The 12,364-nt window shown below is 37.4% G+C and overlaps 1 protein-coding gene across 4 annotated transcripts in view; it reads right to left on the reverse strand.

The window, feature by feature from the left end:
* for (cGMP-dependent protein kinase for) overlaps window positions 1–12,364 on the reverse strand; it is a 353,560-nt gene that overhangs the window by 160,109 nt on the left and 181,087 nt on the right. For all 4 annotated transcript variants that reach the window (XM_090378024.1, XM_090378025.1, XM_090378023.1 and 1 more), the window contains exons 3-4: window positions 3,935–4,048; window positions 3,393–3,498 (exon numbers count right to left, since the gene is read on the reverse strand). In XM_090378024.1, coding sequence (XP_090234150.1) covers window positions 3,393–3,498; window positions 3,935–4,048 — 220 coding nt within the window. The remainder of the gene's footprint in view (window positions 1–3,392; window positions 3,499–3,934; window positions 4,049–12,364) is intronic.

Consider the following 12,364-nt stretch of genomic DNA (forward strand, 5'->3'; position numbering starts at 1 on the left):
TTTTAATATACTGATTTTAATATCCTCAACATACGAGGTGTGGCAATAAAATTCCCAGACTGGTGCTGATGTGGTTGCATTCAATGAGCTTGAAAATAAAAATGTTAAAAAGTGTTTATGGTGACCGCTTGTACCATTCAACCAGTGTCGTTGAATGGTACAAGCAGTTCAAAGATGTTGCAATAATCCAAGAAGTGAGCATCCATCAACCTCTCAAAATGAGAATAGAGTTCAAAACTTCAGGAAATTGTGGCAAGAGATTGTTGCTTGGCCCCCAGAATAATGCATGATGAGTTGGATATGAATAAGGAGATGATCTGGCACATTCTGCATGAAGATCTAGAGAAAAGGCATGTCTGTGCAAAATTTGTGCCACACAGCCTCACAGAGGAGCAAAAGTGACAGTGTCATCATGCAAACACTTGTCAATCCAGACTTGTTAAGAAAATCCTAATTTTCTCAACTATATCATCACTGGAGATGAGTATTGGTTGTTTCAGTATGACCCAGAGATGAAGTGTCAAGGCATGCATGTCAGAGTGGACTCCAAAATCCTCACCAAAACCCAATAAGTTTTGTTTACAGAAGTCCAGAATAAAGATGATGCTGATCATGTTTTTTGACAAATAGGGTGTGATTCACAAAGAATTTGTATCTGAAAGGGAGAGAGTCAATGCTACATTCTATGTACAGGTGCTTCAAAGACTACTAAAGCACATTTCCTGGATGAGGCAGCAATTTCAATGTTGTGGTTCTTGTTGCACAACAATGCCCCAACCCATTCAGCCCTTGTGAAGATATTTCTGACAAAACATGGCATTGTACAACTATCAACCCTACTCTCCTGATTTAACACCAGCAGTCTTTTTCTTCTTTCCAAAGGTGAAAACAGCCCTCGAAGGAAAGAAGTTTCAGGATCTTGAGGACATAAAGAAAAATGTAACTTTTATTGCCACACCTTGTATGCTGCCAGGCCTTCCTCTAAGGACAAAATGTATTCCTTTCAGCAAAGTGTTGATATTTGGGAACGGATGGGATACTTAGAATTAGGATATTCTATCCAAATGATCTTATTCAACAATAATGCAGTGTGAGCTGGTAAACTGTTGGGATGTACCACCACCTCATCGATGCAATCTCCACAACATCTTTTCTCTCAAACATATCAGAACTTGAAGGTAAAAATATCTGATTGAAAGTTTAAAGGGGAACTAATTTTGAGTGAACAACAAATTTGCCCATCCTTGATTTTTTTGGCCTTTGAAAACTCACCATTGTTCATTGTTTGTTCTGCATTTTTGTCTTAGGATCATACTGAAATATCCATCTTTTATCTCATGATGATATTATCCAGAAAGTTTGATCCTCTAGAAATTAGTTCAAAGGGTCAAATGCAAATTTGTTCTTGACTCAGTTGTTGGCCATGAGTCAAGTTTTTTGATATTAACTTTGCATAGACCTCCTCCATTTCAAGATGGATGCTTTATCCTCAATTATTCGGATAGCCATTTTCTGATTGGTTCAAACGACTACAAACAAGTTCCTGCATTTTTCATTATCATAAAATAGTTGGAATCATAGTGCTTTCTTTTCTCATAAAAATGTCCCTTCAAAACTATAGGCTCCCATAAGCTTCTTATAACAATTCATAACTTCTGGTAGGAATTTTTCTCAATTCAATTTTAGGTTTAGGTGCTGTTCCATAAATTTTTCAAATGTATATATTTCAAACAAAAACTAACTTTAATTTAATTAATACAACACTGTGAAACACACAACAAATTCACAACTTATGACCACTGTAACAACAGATGAAGAATGTGAGATAATGTGCACTGGTAGTTTTATCACTGGTTGCAAGGGCAGTTCCTTAGTGTAGCCATTCCTGGAACTTTCTAGCTACATCTTGTATATTTAATTGCTAAGAATATGTATACAGCAATACCTCATTTAGCACGGCTTCACTATAACACAGTTTTCAATTAAGTTTAAGTCGAAAATTTACTGTACACATTAAAACTCATTCAATAGCCTAGACACGTACTCTACATATATGCTGCATTGTCATAGCCTAGGTACAGTACATATATGCTGCGGTGCCAACTCTATTGTCTCACATGCACATGTGACAATAGCTCCCCTCAGGCAGTCAGCTGCAATGTGCAACAGTCTTCAGTATTCTTAATTTCATCTTGATGCGAAGACATGACAGCTTTTCAAACTTTTCATTTCACAATTTATTTTTTACCCTTTTAAATATGATCGAAAATATATCTGCATCTTGGTTAGAAATCACTGCCAATGCCATGCATTCCATTTGGCAGTATGTTTTGCCCCATTTGGTAAACGATTTCACTGGTTTTGAATTGCAAGTTCAAACAACTGCTAAAGACACTGTGAAGATCGGAAAAGACTTGGGATTTGGAACTTTGGACACTGTCAATGTATGTGACTGCACTGACTCACATGCAAGTGACTTAGATGATGCAACTCTCCTTGAAATTGATGAGCAAACTGCATATGAAGAAGAGGAAAACAATTCTGAAGTGGCACCAAAAGTATTTTCAACAGAAGAATTGGAGAAAGTTTTTCAGGGGGTTGACATGGCCTGCGAGGCTATTATGAATGGAGATCCGAATGTTGAACATAGCATCAAGGTACAGCAAATTTTACAAGATGGGATTTGATGCTACAAAGACTTGAATGATGAGAAAAGAAGAGATGACTTCGCCAGACTTCATTATCGAAATACTTAAATAAACAACCGCCTTTTTTAAAGTTTTTTTTCTCATCTCTCATGATGTTACCTTTTTATTAAAAAATTTTTTGCAATATTTTTTTTATTTCAAATCCTTTTAATTAGCTATCAAGTGCAAATTGTTTATAGATTTATTATAATTTGATTATAGACTGTTTCTCTGCTACGCATTCAACTAAATTTAACTAAGACCCATTATATTCCCCAGGGGCTCACATCTGGTGAGTATGGGCTTGGCTCACCCAAGGTTCTGAGCTGGATATCATCATTTTTCTCTTTCTTGGTGATTCCCTTTTACTTTCTCTCTCTCGCCTGGTACAGCATAAGCCTCAGGCTTCCTTGTACCATATGGCTAATAATAATTATACCTCAATCAGCACAGTTTAACATAACACAGAATAGTTTCGGTACCAATTATTAGTGCTATGCGGGGTATTGCTGTATTCTTAGCAATTAGATTTGAAGAAATTAAATACTGAAGCAATGTATTACCAATCAGCTAGTTACTTCATAATATTGTATCATGAAGCAAAAGTTGCATTTCAAATTAATATTAGCAAAACAATGCAACAAAGGCTCATTTTTTTTTATTCACTTTGTATAGCTTTGTGAATAGCTCAAGTAATTTACTTACCTTTTCAAGAAATCTGTGTATTCTGCTTGCCTTACTAGACCAGTTCTCATCATGATAGTTTGAAAACACCGTCTTTCGATAGCCCATAGTTTGCAATCCTTAATAGCTAAAAACAAAAAATTACTAAATACAAAACTTAGTAGTTGTATTAATGGAGAACAATTTAAGCAAATTAAGAAAAATATAATAATCCCTAACGTCTATGTCATGAAAGTCTTGGGATGCTAAGAGAAAAAGATATGTTTGCAGATGATATTTTAACATAATGTAAACCAGTTGTGACCGATATAATATTAAAATCTGATATGTCAGATTTTAATATTATACAGAGTGCAAAAACAGACTGTGAAACAGGTCAATACAGAGTGTGAAAACTTTGGTATTTCAACTTTAGGGTCCTAAAAATTAGTATTTTTAAGGCCCTAAGTGGAAATACTTTTTGGGAATCCACTATAGCAAAAAAATTAGATAGCAAATCCTCAAATATTTCTCATATACAATAAATTTATTTTTTCTTTCATCTGAGATCAAAGTAAATTTACCTTTAACTGTTGCTGTTCGAGTGCAATTGTACAATATGGCCAATTCTCCAAACACTTTTCCAGGACCTAAGTTGCATAAAAATTTTCCTTCTTTGGATACTTCCACCTTTCCCTCTGTAAATTAAATAAGCATGTATTTTTAATTAGTTACCCTAAATGTTAGATGCATAATCAACCTAGATACAAATATTGCAATAATTGCATTATTTAACAATAGCCTAGACACGTACTGTACAACAACACTTTGAAATTACAAGAGATGCTGACCCGGTTTTCATCCTAAAACTACTTTTTCTTTAATCCGAGATCAAAGTAAATTACCTTTAACTGCTACAGTGTTCACTTTCAAAAATGAAACAAAAATTTCAGCTGCAGTAATAAGCATAAATTATGAAAACTATGTGGATCAATGACTTGCACAAACCAATTCTCTGATCTGGGTGTAATTCAGTTCACTGATTTTGGCATGCCAAAAATCAGTGAATTGAATTACACCCATCAACTGAATTATACAAAACAAGAATATCCTAAAACACAGTTTCAAAGAACACAGGACTCCTAATGAACCCAGGTGGCACAAATTTATAGCATTAACTGCACAAAACACTCATGGAGTATTAAATGTTGTAAGAAAGGCATAGGTGGGATAGTGTAGATCATTAAATCAAAATTATAATGTAATTCACATTTAACTTTGTTGTTGTTATTCGGTTTTTAGGAGCATTAGCAACTAAGGCCATATTGCTCCGGGATATGCGGTGGTCATTTCCTGACCTTTCTGCATCCTCCGTATTTGGTGGTGACGGGCTCGAACCCCGGTCTAATCAAGAAGCGCGTGCTACACACTGCTGCTCCTTCCCACCTGGCTACGGAGGCGCACATTTAACTTTGTGTAAGATTTAAGTTTAAATTGTGAAATTTACTGGATACTGAATGACTTCTATTACACTTAATAGTAGTAGTAGTAGTAGTAGTAGTGGCACATGATGCAAGAAAGCAAGTGTAGGAGCTTATGCAGCATCAGCCAAAAAAAAAAAAAAAAAAAATCACACCATTCCCTCCAAATGCCTGTCCAGTTCCTCCTTAAATTTATTTAACCTATCAACTTCCACAACGACAGATGGAAGTTTGTTCCAGCAATTAACCACCCGCTGGCTAAAGGCAAATTTCCGCACATCTATTCTACATCTGTCCTTTCTTAATTTGAACTTATGTCCCCGTAGGTTGGTAATCTGAACAAGTGGAAGGATCCCATCAGAATTCAGCGTGCTCAACCCATTCAAGGCCTTATAGACCTCAATCAGATCACCGCGCTTGTGCCTAGTCTCCAGCCACTGCAATTTGCAGAACTTAAGCCTCTCTTGGTAAGAGAATCCCTTCATTCCCCTCACCAATCGTGTTGCTCTTCTCTGTACACGCTCAAGCAAATCTACATCCTTCCTAAAATGAGGCCTCCAGACCTGTACGCAGTACTCAAGGCGTGGCCTGACCACTGCCTTATACAGAGGGACAATCACCTCCTTTTCCCTGCTAGCAAAATTCCTACATATCATTGACAAAACCCCATGACCCGCCCTAGCAGCCTGTCTGCACTGCTCAGAAAACTTCATATCTGACTGCACAATTACTCCCAGGTCTTTTTCTACCACCTTAAGTGTAGTACCACACAGTTGGTACGTTTCTCTGGGGTTACTTCTGCCCATATGCAGCACTTTGCATTTGTCAAGGTTGAACTTCAGTTGCCACTTCTTAGCCCATCTGCCCAAATTATCTAGATCCTGTTGCAGTAGCACACTGCCATTACTGTCATTAACAACCCTGCCAACCTTTGTGTCATCTGCAAACTTCGACATTAAGCCTGATATACCTTCATCAATATCATTGATAAATACACAAAACAACAGTGGACCCAACACCGAACCCTGTGGGACTCCACTAATAACATTAGTCCACGAAGAGCAGCACCCATTGATTACCACCCTCTGTCTTCTCCCACTTAACCATCCTTTTATCCATTGTAGCAACTTACCCTTAATACCATTCTGTTCCAATTTGTACAGTAGTCTTCCATGCGCAACAGTGTCAAAAGCTTTCCTGAAATCCAAGTATATGATATCAAAATTATTTTTTGCATCCAGTTCCTTTGTGACCACATCATAATAACCAATCAAATTTGTCAGACAAGACTTTCCCTTAACAAACCCATGCTGTGTTTGAATTATTGCTGCAGTCTTGTCTAGATGATCCTGCAATGCATCTTGAACCAGCGACTCCATTATTTTACCCGGAACAGAAGTTAAACTAACTGGTCTGTAATTACTCGTGTCACCCTTCGATCCCCCTTTGTGAATTGGGGATACATTTGCACATCTCCAGTCCGTGGGAACCTCCCCTGAGTCCAAGGATGCTCTCATAATTATGGCTAAGGGTTTGCTTAGTTGCTTTGCCGCCTCCTTTAAAATAACTGGATAGATCCCATCCACCCCCAGTGCCTTTCTTATGTTTAACTTCAACAATTTCTCCTCTACTTTGCTCTCAGTTATTACAAAATCATTAAGCACACTGCTACAATTTGATAACCTTCTTCCATTTTCAAATTGTAATAATTCCTCACGTGTGAATGTAGATGCAAAATACTCATTCAGTTTGTTTGCTATCTGAGCAGGATCATCAACAGTCGAACCATCAATGTCAAGTGGACCAATCATATTCATCCCCTTCCTTTTAGAGTTTATATAAGTAAAGAAATCCTTGCTGTTTTTCTTAGCATCTTTTGCCAAAGATTTCTCGTAATCCGCCTTCGCCTGCCGAACCTCCTTTGTGACCTGATTACAGACTAGCTTATATCTGCCACAGGCTTCTGTGTCACCTGATAATTTATATGCATCCCATGCATTTTTCTTCTCTGTCACGAATCTCATTAGTTCATTTGATAACCATTTAGGCCTAAACCTTGAACGATATTTCTTAATCGGTATATAAAGTCTAGTAGCTTCCACGATTAATTCTTTGAATGCTTCCCACTTAAAATTTACTGTTTGTAACATCGTCAGTTGATCCCACTGTACAGAATTTAAAAACTGTCTGAGACCACTGTACTCCCCTTTACGGAAGCAAAAACCCTTTCTTTTACCCCTGACGGTAGTTACCTCTTTGAGTAAATCCCACTTCAGCACACTGTGATCACTGCCACCTAGTGGTTCCTTTATCTGCAAATTCTTAATACACGAATGATCACTGCTGATAACCAGATCAAGAGTATTACTTTCTTTGGTTGCCTCTCGAACATGCTGCTGCAGAAAACAATCATCCAATAAATCCACAAAAGTCTGACTAGTGTGTGAGTGACCAACCCACAAGTTCCAGTCAATATCTGGGAAGTTAAAATCCCCCATTATAAGACATTCTGATTTACTGGCCTACTCTATTTCTCTGTACAATTGTTCATTGTACTCATTCAAGTCATTAGGCCTATAACACACTCCTACTCTTATTTTTCCTTTCGCAGTGCTTATCTCACACCAAACTGACTCAACAAAGCACTGTTCATCTATATTAACTGGGTGCACTTCCTTTGATTTTATGTTTTTCTTAATTAACAGCATAACACCCCCTCCCTTTCTGTCCTGTCTATCCTTTCTGTACACATTGTACTCCCCAAATTCCAGTTCTGCATTCCTTATATCTTTGTGACACCACGTCTCTGCTATCCCAACAATATCCGCCTTTGATGTCTTGATCAACACTTCAAATTCATCAAATTTATTTACTATACTTCTAGCATTGGTATACATGCAAGCATACATGCTCCTATGCCTATTCCTTGTTACCCTAACACATCCCATATACCCAACTATTCCATGATGACTGCCCTCCGTCCCTGAAACCCCCAACACCCCTCGCTCCAGGTCGCTTCTTATTCTAATAGAAGTTGTGCAAGAATCACCTTCACCTCTGCCTGCGGTTACTGTTAAACTATTAGTCTTTGTATCCCCCCAAACTAGCAGTTTTCCGACCCACCTAACACTGCCTCGATAGCATCAGCAAATATTCTTGCACCCTTTCTATTTAAGTGTATCCCATCCCTGTAGAAGCAATCTCTCCTGTTAACAAGTACAGTCCAGGCTGAAAAAATTTAAAAAAATTACCTAAAGCTGTTATCCAAAAAAAAAAAATACCCATATTCTTGGGGACACTTAGAGACAACTCCTCAGTTAGTTAAGAAGTGTAGGACTGTGAAGCCACCCCAGTTTCACACCACATTTCATCTGAGCACTCTGATTGGATACTATGATGTGGTCACAAAGGAACCAGATTTAAAAAAATAATTTTGATATCATATACTTGGATTTCAGGAAAGCTTTTGATACTGCTGCACATGGAAGACTACTGTACAAACTGGAGTGGTATGGCATTAAGGGCAAATTGCTACAATGGATAAAGGGATAGTTGAGTGGGAAATGACAGAGTAGTAATCAATGGACACTGCTCTTCGTGGACAAATGTTATTAGTGGAGTTCCCCTGGATTCGGTGTTGGGTCCATTGTTGTTTTGTGTATTTATCAATGATATCGATAAAGGTATATCAGGCTTAATGTCCAAGTTTGCAGATGATACAAAGGTTGGCAGGGTTGTTAACAACAGTAAAGACAGTTGTGCAGCAATAGTATGCTCCTGTTGCAATAGTATGCTATTGCAACAGGAGCTAGATACGTTGGACAAATGGGCTGAGAAGTGACAACTGAAGTTTAACATTGACAAATACAAAGTACTGCATATGAGTAGCAGTAACCAAAGAGAAATGTACCAACTATGTGACACTACACTCAGGGAAGTGGAGAATGAAAAAGGCCTGGGGGTAATTGTGAAGTCAGATATGAAGTTTGCTGAGCAGTGCAGACAAGCTGCCAAAGAAAGTCATGGAGTCTTGTCTATGATATATAGGAATTCTGGTAGCAGAGACAAGGTGATTATCCCGTTGTACAAGGCAATGGTTATGCCACCTTGAGTACTGTGTACAGGTCTGGAGGCCTCATTTCAGGAAAGATGTAGAGTTGCTAGAACAAGTACAAAGAAGGGAACAAAGGGGTGCTCTTACCAAGAAAGACTTAAGTTCTGCAAATTGCAGTGCCTGGAGAGTAGGCACCTGCGAAGTGATCTGATTGAAGTGTACAAGGCCTTGAACGGGTTGAGCAAGCTCAATGCTGAAGGAATTCTTCCTCTTACACAGATTACGAACCTGAGGGGGCATAGATTCAAATTGAGGAAAGACAGTTGTAGAATAGATGTGTAGAAATTTGCATTTAGCCAGAAAGTAGTTGATTACTGGAACAGACTTCCATCTCTTGTTGTGAAGTTGATAGCTTAAATAAACCCCAGGGGATCACATCTGGTGAGTATGGGCTTGGCACACCCGGGGTCCGTCCTGAGCTGGATATCATCATCATTCTCTTACTTGGCGATTCCCTTCTACTTCTCTCTCTCTCTCAGGGTAACACAGAATTTTTTTTTTTGGCTGGTGAAGCACAAGCCTCAGGCTTGCACCATATGGCTAATAATAATAAAAATAAATAAATTTAAGGCTGAGCTAGACAGGCATTTGGAGTGAATGGATGGGTGAAATGGGAGGGTTTTTTTTTTTTTTTTTTTTTTGCTGAGGCATCATCATATTGCCTCAACTAATGCTAATGCTACTTCTAGTGTGGAGGTTGATCACCAATTCTAGGAACCCTGTAGGCAGCGACAGCCCCTTTCAAACATATATATTGTGTTTAATACTAGCAAATACTAGCATGTTTAATACTACAAAATACTAGCAAGCATCTTAGAAACATCTGCCAGGACTATATTGTACAATTTCTGCACAAGAGCAAAGGATTCCTTCAACCCCGCTTAAATATTTCCTCCACCAGAGGTTGCATGGTCTCGTTTCTTGTTCCTTCATCAGTTACCAGCTCACCTTGAACTTTGGTGGACAGGTTTGCCTTTAGAGCCCTGTCTTCAACAAATTCTTGGCAGTTAGCTGGCTATTAGAAAGTCCTTCTCTAGCTGTGGCAGCAACTACAATGCCTCTTTTTGAAAACTCATAGGTTTAGGTTCTTCAGACAAGCTTGTTGAACACAAATAAGGGGGGGGAGAGACAAGTGGCACAACTCTCATTCACAGAGAGGATGAGGACAAATTTTGATTGTGTCCTTGTACTTTGCTAAAGAGTTTGGCAATGAAAATTTAGAGGGACCTGACTGAGGTTTATAACACTCTGAAAAGGATTAGTAAAATAAATGAAGGTGGAATTTTCACTGTTATAAAGAATTACAAAACTAGGGGCCATAAATTCAAATTACAGGGGAAGAGGTTTAGACTAGATTGAAGGATGTTTATTACAGTGACTCATTTATTACTGGAATAAGTTGCTTCTGTAGGTAGCTGAGGCTGGCAGTTTGAAGAGATTCAAAGGTCAACTGGTCAGTTACCTATGTGAGGAGGGAAACAGATAATTTTCTTTTTTTTTTTTTCAGCTGTGGCTTCCTTGCACCACAAATAATACTAACTTGAGTAGTACCACTCAGCTTACATACTTTGCAATGCTCTCAAATATAACAAGACTTATCCACTCTTCAAAACTGTTGTGCAGACTTGAATAGTCTTATTCAGGTTTGTTTGTTTGAAGTGGAGATAAGTTCCATTATCTCCACTTTATGTCAAATTGAGTTAATGAAATGATCTGTAATGGCTTTAGACAAGGATGATAATTACTTTAAGTTTATTGCAATTTATTTCCAAGTTTATCATTTGCAAAACTCAAAAGAAAGCATTTTCATTGGCACACAGATAAAACAATTAACTTCAGATAAGCAATTTGAAGGAATAATGACTTCAGTTGAAGGTGAAGCATTGTTGGTGTTGCCATCAAAAGTGCATAGTTCACAACTTCTTAGGGAACAAGACATTTTTTGCACTTCACACTCTCTTCTTCCAAAAATTCTCAAATCTACCAGGAATATACCAGGGATGATGGGATGTCATACAGTCACCCCTAGATTTGCATGGGTTCTATAGTGCAGTTTTGCTATTGTGCAATCAGATATTTACTACTAGAATTTTGGAATGCACAATAACAGTTCTGCTGCTGCATGATTTGATTATCAAAAAAAAAAAAAAAAAGTTTTCTTTTCAAATAACATAAAATGTTCTTTGCCTCCTTCTCTATTTCTTATGTACATAAAGGATGTGTTTAACTATATATGTATATTTTTTACCGGGCCTAAAATGAAGAAAGAAACAACAAAAAACTTTTTTAATTTAGAAGAACATTAAAAATCGTTAAGGAATTAGGAAATGGCATAAAGATTGTGGTGTTGGTCAAAAAAGAACAGCATAAATGAATCTAGAATTTGACAAATTATACAAAATTCTGAGAAAATTAAAAATTCAGTTACCTGCTCCTCATCACAGGCTGCAAAAATACACTACAAAAGTGAGAAATCCTATAATAAAGAAAACTGAAGAATTACTTGCTTTCTGAACAGAGGATCATAATCAAAATAAAATACCTCTTAGTTCTGATGTTATTCTTGCCAAAGCTCTGCAAAATTTTAATTACCTGCAAGCCAATGCAGATGTCTGTCAGGCCAGTAGGGGTTGGCTTGAAAATTTTAGATTTTGAAGTGTAAAAATCTACACAATCTAAAATTAATGGATGAAGCAGCCAGTGCTGATACAGAAACTGTTTCCTTATAACCAAAAATCTTAAAGGATATTATTGCAACTGAAGGCTATCTAGCAAGTCAAGTTTTTAATGCTGATGAGACTTATTTTGGAAGCACATGCCAAGCTGAACATTCATTTCAAAAGAAGAGAGGACCTCCCCAGTATTAAAATTTTTAAAAGACAGGTTAACACGTTTGTTATGTGGCAATGCAGAGGAGGACTTTAAGTACAAACCACTTCTAATATATATTGTCAGAAAAATCTCGCTCTTTTAAAGGAATATGGAAAAACTCTATCAGTTCATTGGAAATCGAGCAAGAAAGCCTGGATGACAGTAAAATCTTTGCAGATTGGTTTTTAATTTGCTTCTGTGTCAAAGAAGAAAAAAATTTGTCTGAAAAGAAACATAGCATTCAAAAGCTTGCTTACTCTTCACAATGCACCCAGTCATCTTGCACATTTATCTGATCTGCATCCAAATGCAAACGTTACCTTTCTTCCAGCAAATACAACTTCATTAATTCAGATGATGGATCAAAGTATTATATAGCCACCTTTAAACTCTTTTACCTAAAAAGATCTTTTTCACAATTGGTGGAAACTACAGATGGAACAAACAGTTCTTCGACCTGTGATTTCTGGCAGAATTATAACGTTCTTGATGTTCTTAAAAAATATTAAGTTTTCCTGGAATGGACTTCAACCTGGCAAAAGTTGTGG

Source organism: Mastigoproctus giganteus, chromosome 7, assembly GCF_048544385.1.
Source record: "Mastigoproctus giganteus isolate SK-2022 chromosome 7, ASM4854438v1, whole genome shotgun sequence".
Taxonomy (NCBI): Eukaryota; Metazoa; Arthropoda; class Arachnida; order Uropygi; family Thelyphonidae; genus Mastigoproctus; species Mastigoproctus giganteus.